The sequence below is a fragment of the Lynx rufus genome, unplaced genomic scaffold (assembly GCF_022079265.1).
Source record: "Lynx rufus isolate CCGP_SWC_20201006 ecotype Redwood Valley unplaced genomic scaffold, mLynRuf1.p SCAF_23, whole genome shotgun sequence".
Classification (NCBI taxonomy): Eukaryota; Metazoa; Chordata; class Mammalia; order Carnivora; family Felidae; genus Lynx; species Lynx rufus.
Genome location: NW_025814838.1, coordinates 1,933,991 through 1,950,701, shown reverse-complemented (window position 1 = coordinate 1,950,701; position 16,711 = coordinate 1,933,991). Strand labels below are relative to the sequence as shown.

Below are 16,711 nucleotides of genomic sequence, written 5' to 3'. Positions count from 1 at the left end.
TAGAGGAGGGGGCCTGTGGGGCTGCTTCCCAGCAGGCAGAGCCCAGGGGTGGGGTGGGGGGGCAGACGGCCGACCAGGAGGAGGGGCAGGAGCTGGGAAGATGACATAGGGACAATCCAAAGGCATGTGGGCATGGCTGAGGTGGCGCCAGGACTTATGGGGTGGGGGGGAGGGCTGGCAGGCCAGCCCCTGAGGAGCAAAGCTTGGGGTCTGGAGGGTCCAGGCCTCCTGCCTGCCCACCAGCTGGCACAGGCCACCCTCTCCCTGGACACCTGGGAAGGGAGGCCGGTGAGGGCCCCACCAACTGGGGAGGTTGCCGCCTGGCCCTCAGCCAGCAGACAGCAGGTATGAGGAGTCCGTCTTGGGCTCATGCTCTCCTGGACCTCCCTCCCGCAGCCAAGGGTGCTGCATGAGGGGCCGCAGGGGCGACCGCATGACCATCAACATCCAGGAGCACATGGCCATCAACGTGTGCCCCGGGCCCATCCGGCCCATCCGGCAGATCTCTGACTACTTCCCCCGCCGGGGACCAGGACCCGAAGGCGGGGGCAGGGATTTCAGGGAGGCCCCTGCTCGTCTGGCCCCCCTGGCCCTGGCCCCCCCTGCAGCCCTCCTTGGGGCCACCACGCCCGAGGAGGGAGCCGAGGTGGACAGCTACGACTCGGATGATACCAGTGAGTCTGGGGGCTTGAAGGGCCCTGGGGCTAACGGGGGGTGGGGGGGGGACCGCCTCAGGGCTGTGGAAAGGGGCTGGGGCCCTGCTGGGCGCGTTGGGGGAGGCGGGCCCACCACGGCTGCAGTCAGTGTGGAGGCTACAGTTTCAGCAAGGCTCAATATTCAATATTTCTGCTGAAACACTCAACCACCCACACAGCCCCAGTCACGGCCCAGCCAGGGACCCAGATGCGCGCACACACTCGCAGGCTGACAGACACAGCCGGGCACACACCTTCACCGCCAGCACAACAGCCCGTCTGCCCACCGGTCTCACACACCTGTCTTCACACACTGACTCTTCCCTCTTCTGCAGCCGCCCTGGGCATGCTGGAGTTTGACCTTCTCTACGACCAGGCCTCCTGCACTCTGCACTGTAGTATCCTCAGGGCCAAGGTGGGTTCTCCCCGCCCCCCAAGCCCTGGCCCTGTTTGCCTCGCACCCTGGGAGGGGTGACTTTCCACCTTTCCTTCCCTGGGCTGGACCCCTTCTCCTTCCCCCTCCCCCTATCCCCCAGCACCCTTCTTCTTGACTCTCCACAACCACTCTGCAGAGGGAGGGAGGGAGGGAGGGAGAGAGGGAGGGCTGGGAGCCTACAGCCCTCTTCCCTCCGCTCCCCTGCAGGGCCTCAAGCCCATGGATTTCAATGGCCTGGCCGACCCCTACGTCAAGCTGCACCTGCTGCCTGGAGCCTGCAAGGTATCGTCCTCCTTCCTCCCCTAGCCTGACCCGGCCTGTGGGTCTGCCCCCAACCTTCCCCTACCTTCAGCCTCCACGGGTCAGGGGGACATGTCCTGAGAACGTTTGCCCCCACACCTCAGGCCAATAAGCTAAAAACTAAGACTCAGAGGAACACGCTGAATCCCGTGTGGAATGAAGATCTGACGTACAGTGGGATCACGGATGATGACATCACCCACAAGGTGCTCAGGTGAGCGCTCCATTCTCCCTGTTACCAAGGATTCCATCTCAGCTGTCCTCTGGGACAGCTGTCATTGGCACCTTCTTTGGTTGATCTGCCTCCCATTAAGTGCCTCTCAGATGCTCAAGAACAATCACGGGCTCCCCATCCCCTTCGGCAGTAGGCCAGAGGTTTCCCTGGCATTCCTGTTCCCCAAATATCTCCTCCTACTGCTGCTCCAACAGAGGACTGCTGTCTTCGGAGTGGTCAGGTTCTATGCTCCTGACCTTTGCCTGTTGTGTCTCTTCCATGGAAAGTGCTCCCTGCTTCCTCTCTCTTGGCCAGACTAAATCCCACTCAAAATTTAGGCTGTGCCTCTTCCTGGAAGCTTTCTCTGGTCACCGAGACCCCTCCTCAGAGCCCCTGACAAGTCAGACCTGTGTAGCAACCATGCTGTTGCCTGTGTCTCCCTAACATCCATCAGGACAGGAAACCTGCTCCATCACCCCAGGAGAGGGAGCTGTGGGGGGTGTAGTCCCCGACCTGAGTGAAGGGCAGCAAAACCCAGGCTTGGGAGACCTTTATCGGCGCTCTTGGCAAATTGGGAAACCAGGGGAAGGTTTGTACTGGGGCAGGCGCACAGTCAGGGTTGTGTTTTGGAGATCGCCCTGTGTTGGCTGTGAGGCAGACTGGAGGGAAGGACAGACCTGACTCCAGGAAGGCTGGCCCATCTTTCAGATGGGAGAGAATTAGGCCCAATAACTGAGTGCTCACTAGTGCTCCCAGCCCTGGGCTATGCGTCTTTACATTTATTTCCCTTGATCCCAATAGTTCTGGGAGGTAGGTACTCACTATCTCCATTTAGAGGTGGGAATTGAGGTAGAGGGAGCTTAAGTGACTCGTCCAAGGTCACATAGGTGGCCAGCAAGTGGCAGAGCTGGGGTATAAATATCCCTACATGACATAGCTCCTCAAGAGCATCAGGACAAAAGAAAGTGCAGGGGGCTGCAGAAGGGGACGCATGGAACTAAAAGCAACCATTGCTTCACGGCTGGGCTCCCGTATCCCTCCCAGGCTGGTTCCCCGGCTCCGTGCAGAAAAGGACAGGAGCGTCAGAGGAGGTGTGGGATCCTTGTCCCGCTGCGCAAGGCTGCTCAAGGCCCTTCTAGCCCTCACATACTGAATCTGTGACCCACATCCACCAGTGCATGCCCTGGGCACATTCAGTTGGATCCCGTCCCCAGGCTCTTGAGTGGAGGCAGTGGAGGGTAGTGGCCTCAAGATCTGGGAGGGCTTCCCACAGTGGCGGCGCAGGTCCTGATGGACCGGGGGTGGCCTGGGCAGCTGGAAAGGGAGGGGTGGAGGAACAGGGCAAATCAAAGCACCCTTCTCAAGCTCCGGGCCTGGTGCTCACCACACGGCCCGTGAGACAGGCGAGGCGCAGAGTATTTAGGGTACAGCTAGCACTGGCTTCAGGTGCTCAGAGTTTGGTCGGAGGACCCTTCTCCCCACACTGGAGCAGGTTCAGGTACGCCAGGGGGCCCTGACCCTGCAGTTCCCTGCCAGGATCTCCGTCTGTGACGAGGACAAGCTGAGCCACAATGAATTCATTGGGGAGATCAGAGTACCCCTCCGCCGCCTCAAGCCTTCACAGAAGAAACATTTTAACATCTGCCTTGAGCGCCAGGTCCCGGTCTGTGTGGGGCTGTGGGGTGCCGGGTGGGGGGAGCGGGCCCTGGGGAGGCCGGTTTCCAGAACCTTCTCTCTGCCCCCTCAGCTGGCTTCACCCTCCTCCATGTCAGCAGCGCTGAGGGGCATCTCCTGTTACCTGAAGGAGGTGAGGCACCTCACAGGGACCACACCTGGGGGGGGGGTGGTGAGGATGCAGGCTGACCCCTGCATCTGCCCCACAGCTGGAACAGGCAGAGCAGGGCCCCGGGCTGCTGGAAGAGCGTGGGCGCATCCTGCTGAGTCTCAGCTACAGCTCTCGGCGCCGGGGGCTGCTGGTGGGCATCGTGCGCTGTGCCCACTTGGCCGCCATGGACGTCAATGGCTACTCAGACCCCTACGTCAAGACGTGAGCCCACCCCTCCCTCCCCAGGGAGCCTGACCTCTGCCCCATCCTCCCCCGGGGCCTCACCTGCCCCTGACCTCCCCACTCCTCCGCCACCCCCTCCTCGGCAGGTACCTGAGGCCTGACGTGGATAAAAAATCCAAGCATAAAACGTGTGTGAAGAAGAAGACTCTCAATCCAGAATTTAACGAGGTAAGTGGGGCAGGGCTCAGAAATCAAGGGGGGCTGGGGCTCGGGACAGGGGCCAGGGCCTCAGGGAAGATGTGGCCTGCTCTGCCCCAGGACTTCTTCTACGAGATGGAGCTCTCTGCTCTGGCCACCAAGACTCTGGAAGTCACAGTCTGGGACTATGACATCGGCAAATCCAACGACTTCATCGGTGAGGAGGGAAGCCTGCCGGGTGGCGCTGATGGGGGTGGGGGGGCGCAGACCCGCAGTGAGATGGGCCCTGCTTTTGCCTGCCTCTCCCTGCTTCCCAGGTGGCGTGTCCCTGGGGCCTGGGGCTCGGGGAGAGGCCCGGAAGCACTGGCGTGACTGTCTGCAGCAGCCGGACGCAGCCCTGGAACGCTGGCACACCCTCACCAGCGAGCTGCCCCCTGCGGCCGGGGCTTTGCCCTCGGCCTGAGCGGGACCACACCTGCCCAGCACAGGGCCCCCCCCTCCCCCGGGGCCAGGTCCAGTACCCAACCTTCGCACGAGTGTGTTGCACGTTTACACGGGGTGGAAGCCCCGCCCCCCACTACCTGTCTTATTTTGTGAGAGTCTGCGTGACCGTGGGTCTGTCTTCTCGTGAGGGACCGTGGAGATCTATATTCACATATGCAAACTTCCTCCTGCCTGACTCGCTACTACGCAAATATGCAAACACCCATCCTGTGCACACCTGCAGGGGGCTGCGCTCCTCTCTCCTGCCTCTCCAGGCTGCCCCGTCCCCCTCGGCCCACAGGGAGGAGGTCGGATTAGGGGGGGTTTGGAGGAGGAGAATGTTTCCAAAAAAGAGGACGAAAAACAAAAAAGAGCCACTCCTTTAATACAGAATCTTCGTTAAAAACCAACCAACCAACCAACCAACCAACCAACCAACCAACCTAGCCCTGTACAGCTGCCCTTTTAAGTGGGGGGCCACTGCAGGGTCTCTGCCTCTCGGAGAGGTGGCAGTGCTCCTGGCCACTCATTTAAATAACTGTCCCCTGGATGGGGCTGGGATGTGAGGGCAGGGCCTGTGCCCTCCCCAGTGGGGACCCACCTTCCAGGGGACGTTCGTGCATGTTTACGCCTTTTCTGATTGTGTCAGTGGCCGCAGCATGGCAACTGGGCGTCAATAAACGTCTCTGCGGAAGCTGGGGGCTCGTGTGTGCTGGCATCGGGCACGGGGCAAGGGCTTGGCCGGGGGTAGGGGTGGGGGGGTCACTCCGGGATGTCGATCACCAGGTCATCATCCCCGTCCAGGGCATCGTCCCCGCTGCCCGCGTCGCTGAACATCTGCCGAGGGACGGCGCTGAGGATCGTGGGGGGAGGCATCTTGGGGGGCGGCAGTGGGGCCAGGGCTGCCCCCACCCCAGCCCCAGAACCCCGGCCTGGGAAAGTCAGCGGCCCTCCCACAGGGCAGTCAGGGGGTCCCACGGCCATCTGCAGCAGGGGGAAGAAACACAGAGTGGGCTTATCAGGGAGGCACTGGAATCCAGGGGGCTGGCAGTGCCTCCTAAGGCAGTTCTGGGGGATGGGGAAGGGGGCAAAGATTCATCCAAGGGGTAGTGGACACAGCCGGGCCGGCCAATGCTGGAATCAGGGGCCTGCCCCACCTCAGCCCCTTGAGCCTCGAACCAGCAAGTGCCTGGAGGTGAGGGGTGGTGATGGAGGCGGTGATGAGGGTGGTGGTGGTGAGGGGTCTTACAGAAACCAGGAGGGGAAGGCCTGGCCCTGCCCTCTCCAGGGAGGCACCTTGGCTGCCCCTGTGTCGGCACTCACAGCCGGTCAGAGGCAGCCTCCGGTACCTGCCTGCCCGCCCGCCTCTGGGCACCCCAGACCCCACTTTGCCAGCACTGGCCTCCTCTCCTCCCTCTTACTTCGGGACTCACTGGTTAGGTGGAGGGTGTCCGAGGTCTCTGCCCCGCCCCCCCCCGCCCCCCCCAGCGGGAGGTTTCTACCTCTTATATCTTGGATGGGCCCCTCCTTGGGATACCCACAGCCGCTGGCCCAGGCCAGGCCCTCCTCTCACAGCTCACCTGGGCTACGGTCCCAGCCTCCTAACTGGACTCCCTGCCTTCAGCCTCTCCCAGAGCCAGCTCTTCCTCCACACTGCAGCCAGAGTGAGCTCTCTAAAACACAAACCTGAGCACGTCACTCCTCCACACAAGGGAAAGGCTCCTCGCTGCCCTTGGGACAGGTGGTAAGGCGTGCCTGAGAACAGGCCGGTCCCTCCACCTGGAGTGCCTTTTTCTATTTACCAAAAGTCCTGCTTTGTCCTCTGAGGCTGAGAAGTGGCCTCTGTCCTGCCCGACCCTCCAGCCTCACCGTCGCCGGATGTCCTCCCCACAGAGAGCTCTGGGGGGGGGGGGGTCTCACCCTTTGCCCGTGGGCACAAACTGAGCACCTGCTCTGTGCCAGGTGATTTCCATTAACGGTCTCTGACCACTCCGAACACCCTCGAAGGGAGGGGAGGTCATGGGCCAGAGGAGGAATCTGAGACTTGCAAAGGGAGACTTTTAAGGCACAGGGCTCCTGGGACCCCAGTGGGCAGTGTGTCCCATCTGGCCCCAGGTCGGGGTGGCAGGAAGCGCTTATATGTGTCTTTACGGTGGTCCCTGGGATTGCTTTCACACCTTCAGCCCTCAGGCTGCTGTCCTTGGGGTGGCGGTGGCTTTTACCTCCTGGTCGGTGCCTCCAGGTACAAGAGTCTGCTGGGACCAGTGATAGACAGGAGGCCCAGCTCCATGAGGAAGCCTCCCTCCTCTGGCTGCCACCACTGGATCCCCACCCTCGTCCCCACAGCCCACACCTGCTTGGCCTTACTCAATGGCTGCCTCTGTGTGACCGAGAGCACTCCTGTTTACCCACAGCTTACCAGGGACCACGCACTGGGCTATGTGTTTTCTCTTCTTTAACTCATTTTATCCTACACTAACCCCACTGAACAGAGAAGAAAGTCGAGGCTCAGAGGGGCAAATGACTTGCTCAATGTCACAAGGTGGGTGCTTGGAGGACCTGGGACTCAAACCCACTCTGTCTGACCGAGGCCCAGGCTCCTAACTAACCTGTTCCTGTCTTTGTGCCTGTCTCTTGTCTCCTCAGACGAAGTCACCAGAAAGTTCAGTGACCCCCACCCCTTAACAGGACATCCTGGCTGTGGATACCCAGGCCTTCTGCGGCCCCACCTCACCCTGTCTTTCCTTCCGACGTCCTTCTCTCTTCTCACTCCTGCGTCAGCCCAAACAATATTCTCACCATGTCTCTCGTCTTCCTTCCACTCCTGCTCAGCCTGCAAATTTCCAAATCTCACTTTCCCTGGGCCCAAATATGACCTCTTCTTGGAGGCCTTCCCCGACTTATCCCTTCCTCCACCACAGCAACAGATCCCAGCCCCTCTCTCAACCAACCTTCTCGTGCTGGTATGATCAGAACTTAGCTCTTCAGGACCCAGCACTTTAGAAAGCCTCAAACCGCCATGCCACACCCCTACCCATCCGCTCCAGGCTTCGCTGACCCCTGCTTTCTCCACCATCCTGCCCTACAGACGAGAAGCAAAATCCCTGCCAAGGAGATCGAAGGGCCAGCATTATCACGCATTATCTACCCATTTCTCAGGCTCAAGACCCAAGGTCACCGAAGGAGTAAGAGACACAGCTGAGATGTGAACTCCAAAACCCACACTCCTAATCGCCACAAAGCGACCTTTCAGTTTGCTCCTGGCTCCAGGGCCTTGTGTCTATAGTCTACCCACTTTGAAAGCTGTCCTGCCCAGTCTGAATTCCACTTGGATTCAGAGCTGGGAGGGCACTGTGTCCTCTGTGCCCCATCTCTCCCGGGGCTCAGTGCACAGGCCTCTTCTGTTCTCCATCCACGTTCTCACCCAATAATCGTGCCCGCCTCCACGCCGATGACTTCAAAACGCGCACCCACGAGCCCCAGGCTCACGTTCCTCTGTTGTCTGGCTGGCATTTCCAGCCAACATCTTCATGCATCCACAACCAAACTCGTTTTCCCTCCCAAAGCTGCTCCTCCCAGATCTCCTGGTCCCAGAGAAAGGCTAGCCCACTTCTTCCCTGGCTCGGGACCCACACCCTGGACTCGCCCTTGCCTTTGCTCTCTCCCACAGCCCGTGCTGGTCTTCCCATGGCTCAATCTTTGAAATCGATCCAGCAGCCACTTCTCAGCGGCTCTACCCGCTTCCCCGCAGGAGCCTCCCCGGAGGTCTCCCCACATCCATCCTGACCCAGCCCCTCCCCAGTCCACTCTCCACACAGCAGCGAACCACGTACACTGGAGCAGATTCCTCTCTGCCCGACCTTCTACCATGGCTCCCCGCTTTATTCGCAGCACAAGTAAAATCTTTACGATACCCGGAAAGCTCTCCACAATCCTGCCCCCTGGTTATTTCTCTGATCTACTCACTCCCCCACCTACCCCTCCTTTGCCTCCGACCACACCGACCTCCTTCCTGGTCCCTGAACAAGCCAAACACCCACCCTCCACAGGGCCTTCGCGCTGCCTGTTCTCCCTGGAACACTTTCCCAGAGAGCCGCATGGCTGGTTCTCCTTTCTTTTAAGCCTCTGACCGAATACCGTCCCAGACCAGACCCCCATAAGTATCAGCTCCTATCTACCCTGGAGTTTCCCATGCCCTTCACCTGGCTCCATGTCTTAGCACTGGCACCGATTTATCGGGTCCATTTTCCCCCGCTCTTGCTAGAACAGGGATTTCTTGTCTCTTTTGTTTACTACTGCATCTGCAGCACCTAAGACAGTACCTGGTACATAGCTGGTGCTCCAGAAACCCTTGTTCATCACTCATTCATTTACAGATGCAAAACTGGAGATCTAGAGGGTCAGAGAGACCTGCTCACGGTCACGTGGTTTTTAACTGGTGCAGCCTTGACTTGACTGTCCACAACTTTACCTGTCCCCTGGGACTGCCTGGCATCACAGAACAGCTATGAAAAACGAGACTGGCCTCCAGGAGTCTTCACTCTGAGTCCCACAAGGCTGGTCCTACCCCTCATTTTTCTCCTCACCAAGCCTATGGGCCAGCACTTCTCTGACCTGGCCCTTGGCGCCTGGCCCTGGGTTGGGCCCCCAGCAGCCCTAAATCAATCCCTGGAAGTTTTTGGACAGGCCCCAGCCCCTGTCTTGAGCCTCCCTCAGCTGGCTGTCCTGCTGCCATCCTGGCCCCTCCCTAACATTCCCCAATCAGGGTACCTTGAGTTTCCGGGGCAGGCGGGGCCGTTTCTCCCGCTTGGGCCTCAGGGGGCTGGGCTCGGGCAGCTGCAGGGCCAGGTAGTCGGAAGGGAATGGGGGGTAGGGGGGGGAAGCCAGCTGCAGGCAGGAGTCAGGGGGATGGAGATGGGAAATGGAGTGGATGGGGTGGGGGGTGAAGGGAAGAAACGCAAACAGGAGGAAGAATGGAAAAACAAGAGATGGTGATGAGTGTGGCTCCTGAGAACAGAAGGGGAGGGGACAGCAGCAGGACTTTGTCCTGAGCTCTGCTCTCCTCAGTCACGTCTGTCCCCCATTCCTACGCCAGAGAGAAGCGGGCAGCCCCGACTCACACCCCTCCAAGGAACGCTTGCTGGTCACACCCAGACAGACGCCCCCAGGGCTGGGCCGGCCTCACCCCTCATGAGGCCCATCTGCCCAAACGATGCCCACCTTCTTCCCAGGCATCTCACTTATACTTCCCACCCTTGACCCCAACTCACCGAGCTCAGGTATGGGGAGGGGGCCCCCGAGGCCTGAAGGGGAAACCCTGTTGAAGGAGGCAGGGAGAGGCTGGAGGGGGAGGGGACACCCCCCAGTGGAGGGCTTCTCTTCCTGGAGAAAGGACAGGGGAGGGGGCTGGTCAGAAGCAGCTAGGAAGCCCAGGTACCCCCCCCCTACCCTCCACCCCCAGAGAAGAATGATGGCTTCTTCTCACCTCTTGGGGGCTGGCGTGTCCGACAACTTGGGTGTTCCCTCTGTCTCGCTGTTATCTGAAGATGCAGTGGCATCTGAGTCTGTGAGGGGGGAGGGCTGATCAGTGGGGCAGCGGGGGGAGGGGGGTTCCAGTCTACCTCAGAGAGGTGCAATCTCAACTCTATGGAAGGGGCCCAGGGAACCTGACTCCCCAGGTGGCACATACATGCTATGCTGGGAGGCCCACAGCCTCTCCAGCTTCCTGAAACGTCCTTGACAATGGACTTCCTGCCTGGACTCCATCATAATACATCTGTCAAGCACTTAACTGTGTGTCAGGCTCTGAAAGAGTGTTCTGGGTCACTGTTACTCCCTGTCTTCATAACCAACCAAGGAGGAAGTTGAGGGCATCACATCCATTTTCCATAGGAGGCCACTGTGGCTCAGAGAGCAAAGTGTAGAGCTGGGACTTGAACCCACATCTCTGACTCCTTGACCACTTTAGACCACTGGCCTTTATTAGGTCGGGCCACCATCAAAATCACATCTAAGCAATCTCACCTCTCCCTCCACCCACTGAGTACTTCAATTCCAGAATGATCTAAAGGTAAAGTCGATCACGGCTTTTCTGGTGACGTTCCCCACTGCCTGCAAGCACTCGGAGTGCTTCTTAATCTGGTCTCAACCTACCTTTCTGGTCTCCCAACCAAACTGTACTATCCACATCATGCCCACCTATGTTCTCAAAAAGAAACTCATCTCTCGGTTCTGTACGTCACCTCGAAGGCCCACGGTTCATTTCCAAATAGCTGACAGGGGCACCTGTGTGGCTCAGTTGGTTAGGCAGACAACTTCAGCTTGGGTCATGATCTCACAATCTGTGAGTTCGAGCCCCCACACTGGGCTCTGCGCTAACAGTGTGGAACCTGCTTGGGGTTCTCTCTCCGCCCCTCCCCACCTCTAACACGAAATAAACTTAAGAAACAAAAAAACCCGAGACCCGTGATCATATGCTGTTCCCAATTTCCCTGCTCAGAGAGATCCTTTAGGAAGCGGATTAAATGCTACCTCTCTGGGAAGAATCCTTCTGGAATCCTTCAGGCTCAGTTAATTGCGGGCTCTCCCACAACTCGCTACTCTCACTTGTCATGGTTTTCCTCACACTGTGCTAAGATGTGTCGTGTGTGGGTGTCTCCCTGACCAGACTGTGGGCTTTTCCCGGATAGGAATGGTGGCTGACAGCTGTGGCTGTCACCCCTCAGATTCACTCCACTGTGACCGTGAACTTGCTGGTTTTCTCATAGCTCCTGTCCTGAAGTCCCCCCTCAAACAGCAAACTAACTGGAAGATCTCAGGAAAGGAGTAGATAGACAATGAGAAACAAGAATAAAAAGCCAAACGTTTTGCCTTGACCTACACGAGTTGGCTCCTGCCTGTTTCTCTGATCTCACGCATCATCCACCATCCTATCATACATAAACAAATGGGCGTCGTGTGTTCCAATAAAACGTTACTTACAAAAGCAAACAGCCTCGTTGACTGTTGCTTGCCCACCCCTGCTCCAGACCAGTGTTTAAAGGCACCATGGGGAAGAGGTGACCGTATTTCAAATAAGTTACATGGACCGGACCCTGGAACGGGACCACAAACGCCCACCTTTGTACTTTTTCAAACTGTGGGTCTCAATCCATTAGTGGGGTCATCAAGTCAATTGACTGGTTTGCAACCAGCATTAAGTTTAAAAAAAAAAAAAAAGAAAGGAAGAAAGAAAGAAAAAAGTCTACACACCAACAGAACAAATTGTATACAATGATCTTAACATTGTTTTTTCATTAAATTGTTTTATAAGTAAGTATGCACGGGGGGGACTTGGTCTGATGTAATGAGTCCCACGCTCAAAACAAAGTCTGGAAACACTACATGCTTCAGCCCTGCTGCTCTCCAGACAGCCTGGTCCGTTCTTCCCTCTGCCTTTGTCATTTCCTCCACCTGAAAATCTCTCCCTTCTATCTTTCCAAGATTGATTTCTGCTTCTTATCTCGGTCTCAGCTCAAATATTACTTCCTGAAAAAGGCTTTTCTTGAGCACTGTTGACGCTCTCTGTCACCTGCTTTTACACGGTCTGCAAACTAAGAATGGCTTTTACATTTTCAAATGGTTGGGGGCAGGGATAAAAAAAATGCTATTTATGACATGTGAAAATTACATGAAATTCAAATTTCAGTGTCCATAAATACAGTTTTATTGAAACACATCCAAGCTCATTTATTTACAGATCACCTCTGGCTACTTTTGCACCACCATAACAGAACTGGGTAGCTGCAACAGCTCTGCAAAATGTGAACTATTTATTACCTGGTCCTTTACAGAAAAAGCTTATCAACCCCTGCTCTGCTCCAATCACTACCATACAACCCTGATTTTATTCCTTTCACATCTGAGACCCTAGCTGCTTTGCTTTCCTATCACCCTCAACCAGAATGCGAATTCCACTGTATCCCCTGTGCAAAGCAATAAATGCTTGAGTGAAGGATAACCGATAGATTTAAGAACCACCGGAGGTTTTTATCAGCCTCCGCAGCCTAAAAGGAGGGGCCCAGGAGGCTTGCTGAAGTGCCAGGAGCCATGTCCTCCAACAATTTTTCATGACCTTGCTCACCAGAAGAATCTTCATCCACGTTCTCGTACTGCAGAAGTCGGTCTAGGAGGAAACTAAGGGAAGAGGCGGAGAGAACAAGAGTGTTTGTTGCCATCTCAGTAACATTCTCCCGGAATCCTGTCCCGTCCAGCCGGCCCGTTGGATCCTTGCAACAGCCCCAAGGAAGGCGCCATGCATTTGTGGCCTAATTCCAAGGACAGGGTCCGAATGTAGATCCACAGGAGCCATATCACCCGCAGGCATTCCCCTTCCCCCCAGTCCCCCACCCCCACCGTGTCCCACCTCTTATCCCGGGACACCTTCAGCAACTTCCTCTGCGCCTTCCTCAGTTCCTCCTGGAAGCACTCGTGTTCCTGTATCACAGGCAAGGTGGGGCGCTGAGCCAACGGCCACCCGTAAAGACGCCCGGGACCTGGGGACAGCTCACTCCACTCCCCTTTACACGTGGGTAAACTGAGGTCCTACAGACTCCAGGCCTCACCCCCCACAACCTCTCACGCCAGCACTCACGTAGATGAGGAACTTGAGCTTCCGCTTCAGGTTCCGGTACTTCTTCTTGTAGTCCACTTCGCCGTCCGCCGGCCCGTTCATGACCTGCCCCGGGAGCAGTGCCCCAGCAGTAGTCGGGCGTCCCGCTACCCGGAGCCTGCTCAGCCCGGCTTCTCACGCCTCCACTTCCGGAGACTCCGCAAGGCTGTGTCCGCTGGGACTACAACTCCCGGCGTACCCTGCGCCCAGGGATCTTAACCACAGGGGCTGCCCTCTTAGGGAACACCGGGAAAGGAACTTTGCTTCCAGGGACTACGCTGAAGATGGCGTCGCAGCGACGCGATGAGGTCATAAAGATGGCGGACGACGAAGGCACGTTTACTGATTCCAGATGTGCTTAGCAATCGGAAGCCGCAAGACTTGCCTCCAGGGATTCTTAGTTTTCAGGCGAGGATATCCTTTTCCATCTGTCTTTCGAAATCACAGTCGCCTAGCTAGGGCCTGTGACCACGAGAGGAGGCAGTGTCGCAGGTTGATTACGTTACACCCAAAGGTTGCGGGCGCCCAGTCAGTTTCTAACGAGAACTTGAAAAAACGATTGGTCCTAAGAAAAGGAGCCGCGAGACCCTCCAACTACCCGAGGAAAACAAGTTTTGTCTGGCAAAGTTCTCGGTCCAAGCGACCCGCCACCGACCCCCAACCGTCCCTCCCCTCACCGCGTCACGACCCTCCAGAGTGCGCAAGCTCCTGTCAAACGCGGTGACGGAGGCCGAGAAGAAAAAAAGGCGGGAGCCACCAATCCCAGGTGGAGCAAAATGGCGCGGGAGAACGAGATGCAGGAGTTCATCCGTAGCTTCTTCCGAGGCCGCCCGGACCTCAGGTGCACTAGAGACTGGAATTGGGGTTGGAAAGGGCAGGGGCGGGACGGGGACTCCGTCTTGACACATGTCTCCGCAGCACGCTCACGCACTCCATAGTGCGGCGGAGGTTCTTGGCTCACGCGGGCCGCGACCACCTGGAACCCGACGAGAAGCAAGCACTAAAGCGGCTGGTGGAGAAGGAGCTGCTGAAAGTGCAGGTGTGGGCGCGAGCCTGGGCCGCGGGAGGCGGGGTTTGTTGCTGAGGAGGAGGGGCCTGGGATGGCGTAGGAAACACAACCTTCCTACACGTTTTGACCTCTTGCGCCCACGCAGGTAGATGAAGCAGGTGCCAGGGAAGAGAGGCCAGATCTTGCCAAGAAGGCTAAGAGGCCTCCCACCCCCAGCAGTGGCCCTGGGAGAAAAAGGTTCCGTTTCGATTCGGAGTCAGGTTAGTGACTTTTGTACAGTTGGTTCATTCAAAAAGTATCGTGCATGCATTATATCCCAAAGCATTAGATGAGGGTACGAGGCCAGTGAGTCAGGAACCAGGAATAGGGTGGACCGATTGATAGCTGTGTTTTCTGTTGCCCTTCCCTCCATCTGTCAGAGGTAACCAATCCCAAGTGGAGGGAGAAGGGACAGGAGGAACCCATCCCAACCTTCTTTTCTCTCCATATTCCAGAGCCCAGCTCTGCAGCCTCCAGTCCAGACTGTTTTGGCCTCTCAGCAAAGAATGGGATGGCAGCAGAAGTCAGTTCAGCAGAGGAGGAGAGTCCAAAGCGAGCCTCAAGGAAAGCAGTTGAGGAGAGCAGTGATGAGGAACAGCAGAGGGACCTGGCTGCAAAGACTGGATTAGAGAGGGAGGTGAAGGAGAGCAGTGGGGAGGAGGAAGAGGGCTCCGCCAGAACAAGTAAGGTCTCAAAGGAAGAGAGCAGTGAGGAAGATGAGGAAGGGGACGAGGAGGAGTCCAGAGGCAGGATTGGGAAGAAACCTGTGACAAAGAATAAGCAGGCACCGGGCAAAACCTCAGCCAGTAGGAAGCAGGCCAGGGAAGAGAGTGAGGACAGTGAGGAGGAACCTGCCCAGAGGACAAGAAAGAAGGCGGAGGGAAAGAAAGGTGCTGAAAGCCACCAGGAAAGTGCAAAGGACAGTGAGGAGGAAGACACCATAGCCAAGAAGAAAGAGAACAGAGAGAAAGAGGAAAAGGATTGGAAAGCTGGAGCCCGGGGCAGTGGAGGGAAAAAGTCAGCTTGGGAGGAGAGGAGCTGCGAGCAGAAAAGCAGGGCAGCCAGGCTACTAGGAGACTTGGGGGAAACAGAGGAAGAAGAGGAAAAAGCAGCAGCAGGCAGTGGGGATAACAGCGGGGGAGATGAAGAGCCCCTGGTGCAGAGAAAGAGCAAGGACAGGACCCCGCAGAAAGGTGGGAAAAGGCAGAGTGGAAGCAGCGAGGATGGGGAAGACAGTTGGAGAAAGGTGAAACCAACTGCTGAAGGTGCTGGAAAGACAGCCAAAGCGGGCGGTATCAGTGGTGAGGCGAGTGACTCAGAGAGGGAGGTGAGTGACAGTGAGGCAGAGGATAGCCCTAAGGGGGAGAGGGGGAACCGCTCTTCCAAGAAAAGCTCCAGGAAAGGCCGGGCACGAAGCTCCTCCTCCTCTTCCACAGATGGCAGTCCGCAGTCCAAAGGCAGGAAGGTGAGGGTGAAGATGGGCTGGGAGGCCACCTTTAGGGAAGACGGAGACCTCACCTCAAACTCTGAAGGTTTGGCCTTCAGCTGCTGTTTTTCCTTGCCAGGCTGGCTCCGGTCGCCGTGGTGAGGACCACCCAGCCGTGATGAGGCTAAAGCGCTACATTCGGGCCTGTGGTGCCCATCGAAACTACAAGAAGCTTCTGGGCCCCTGCCGCTCACACAAGGAGCGCCTCAGTGTCCTCCGGGCAGAGCTGGAAGCCCTGGGCATGAAGGGTGAGGCTGGGTGTGCCCTGGAGGCTGTGGGAGAGGGCCTTGGCTGCTGGGGAAGAGAGGATCATGAGCCTCTTCTGCCCCAGGCAATCCTTCCTTAGAGAAGTGTCGGGCCCTGAAGGAGCAGCGGGAGGAGGCGGCTGAGGTAGCCTCCTTGGACATTACCAACATCATCAGTGGTTCAGGTGAGGGATTTCCTCCCACTCCCCAAGAGGTGGGGCTAGGGTTTTCTCAGACAACTGATCTGCTTTTCCTGCCCCCCAATCTAGGTCGGCCACGCAGACGCACGGCTTGGAACCCTTCAGGAGAAGCAGATCCCCCAGGGGAGCTATACCGCCGGACTTTGGGCTCAGAGGATGAACAGCCCCGCCCCCCACCCCCAGATTGGTCACATATGCGTGGCATCATCAGCAGTGATGGGGAGAGTAACTGAGCTCCTCACCTTCCCCAGGAGGCTTTCCACTTGTAGAAAGCAGATATGCCGCCCGCCAACCCCCCGCTCCAATCTGTGCCTGCAGAGCAGAAGCCGCTTTCTTCAGAGGACTTTCTTCAAGGACACAAATTGTTGGGATCCTACTTCTCAGCTTCATGTTCTCAGTTTAAGGTGTTTACAGGGATTATTTTTTAAGACTCAATAAAGGAGTTGTTTGAATCACTTGGTCAAAACTGGTCCCCACTTGGGGGGTGCCTGGCTTAGTTGGGAGGTGCAACTCTTGATCTCGGGGTCATTGAGTTCGAAGTGTAGAGATTACTTAAATAAGATTAAGTGACTAACTCTCGGTTTGGGCTCAGGTCGTGATCTCATGATTCATGGGATTGAGCCCCATGTAGGGCTCTGTGCTGACAGAACAAAGCCTGCTTTAGATTCTTTCTCTCAAAATGAATAAACTTAAAAAATAGTGAAACAAAAAACCGGTCCCCTCTCTTACCCCTATACCGTGGGCCAGG

The 16,711-nt window shown here is 57.1% G+C and overlaps 3 protein-coding genes across 13 annotated transcripts; 2 read left to right on the top strand and 1 right to left on the bottom strand.

Annotated features, from left to right (window-relative positions):
• The first annotated feature begins 409 nt into the window (after positions 1–409).
• DOC2A (double C2 domain alpha) lies at positions 410–4,314 on the top strand. The gene is made up of 10 exons (XM_047087773.1): positions 410–674; positions 1,031–1,110; positions 1,339–1,413; positions 1,536–1,645; positions 3,182–3,308; positions 3,393–3,452; positions 3,529–3,692; positions 3,800–3,881; positions 3,972–4,068; positions 4,169–4,314. The coding sequence occupies exons 1-10, from the start codon at positions 410–412 to the stop codon at positions 4,312–4,314; spliced, it is 1,206 nt and encodes a 401-aa protein (XP_046943729.1).
• Positions 4,315–4,696: 382 nt separating this feature from the next.
• INO80E (INO80 complex subunit E) lies at positions 4,697–13,053 on the bottom strand. Of its 11 annotated transcripts, none has more exons than XM_047087313.1 (7): positions 12,967–13,053; positions 12,739–12,809; positions 12,457–12,509; positions 9,820–9,898; positions 9,605–9,740; positions 9,105–9,221; positions 4,697–5,318 (listed from the first exon to the last, which is right to left on the bottom strand). In XM_047087313.1, the coding sequence occupies exons 1-7, from the start codon at positions 13,045–13,047 to the stop codon at positions 5,097–5,099; spliced, it is 759 nt and encodes a 252-aa protein (XP_046943269.1). In that variant the 5' UTR covers positions 13,048–13,053; the 3' UTR covers positions 4,697–5,096. The 11 variants fall into 11 exon arrangements, with proteins under 11 accessions (XP_046943269.1, XP_046943273.1, XP_046943272.1 ...); XM_047087317.1 differs by having other exon boundaries at positions 9,105–9,170; XM_047087316.1 differs by having other exon boundaries at positions 9,605–9,716.
• Positions 13,054–13,738: 685 nt separating this feature from the next.
• Positions 13,739–16,415, top strand: HIRIP3 (HIRA interacting protein 3). The gene is made up of 7 exons (XM_047087310.1): positions 13,739–13,825; positions 13,903–14,023; positions 14,139–14,253; positions 14,488–15,497; positions 15,598–15,766; positions 15,850–15,948; positions 16,033–16,415. The coding sequence occupies exons 1-7, from the start codon at positions 13,761–13,763 to the stop codon at positions 16,194–16,196; spliced, it is 1,743 nt and encodes a 580-aa protein (XP_046943266.1). The 5' UTR covers positions 13,739–13,760; the 3' UTR covers positions 16,197–16,415.
• Positions 16,416–16,711: the final 296 nt, after the last annotated feature.

What these genes read in the sequence shown, in the direction of transcription:
- DOC2A (XM_047087773.1), top strand. Translation starts at nt 410, where the DNA reads ATGAGGGGCCGCAGGGGCGACCGCATGACCATCAACATCCAGGAGCAC. An exon ending in ATCACCCACAAGGTGCTCAG is followed by an intron (nt 1,646 to 3,181) that starts GTGAGCGCTCCA and finishes GTTCCCTGCCAG; the next exon opens with GATCTCCGTCTGTGACGAGG. An exon ending in TCTCCTGTTACCTGAAGGAG is followed by an intron (nt 3,453 to 3,528) that starts GTGAGGCACCTC and finishes TCTGCCCCACAG; the next exon opens with CTGGAACAGGCAGAGCAGGG.
- INO80E (XM_047087311.1), bottom strand. Translation starts at nt 13,047, where the DNA reads ATGAACGGGCCGGCGGACGGCGAAGTGGACTACAAGAAGAAGTACCGG. An exon ending in AGCTCAAGTTCCTCATCTAC is followed by an intron (nt 12,810 to 12,966) that starts GTGAGTGCTGGC and finishes CCTGTGATACAG; the next exon opens with GAACACGAGTGCTTCCAGGA. An exon ending in CCTCCCCATACCTGAGCTCG is followed by an intron (nt 9,222 to 9,604) that starts GTGAGTTGGGGT and finishes TCCTGCCTGCAG; the next exon opens with CTGGCTTCCCCCCCCTACCC.
- HIRIP3 (XM_047087310.1), top strand. Translation starts at nt 13,761, where the DNA reads ATGGCGCGGGAGAACGAGATGCAGGAGTTCATCCGTAGCTTCTTCCGA. An exon ending in CGCAGTCCAAAGGCAGGAAG is followed by an intron (nt 15,498 to 15,597) that starts GTGAGGGTGAAG and finishes TTTCCTTGCCAG; the next exon opens with GCTGGCTCCGGTCGCCGTGG. An exon ending in CAACATCATCAGTGGTTCAG is followed by an intron (nt 15,949 to 16,032) that starts GTGAGGGATTTC and finishes CCCCCAATCTAG; the next exon opens with GTCGGCCACGCAGACGCACG.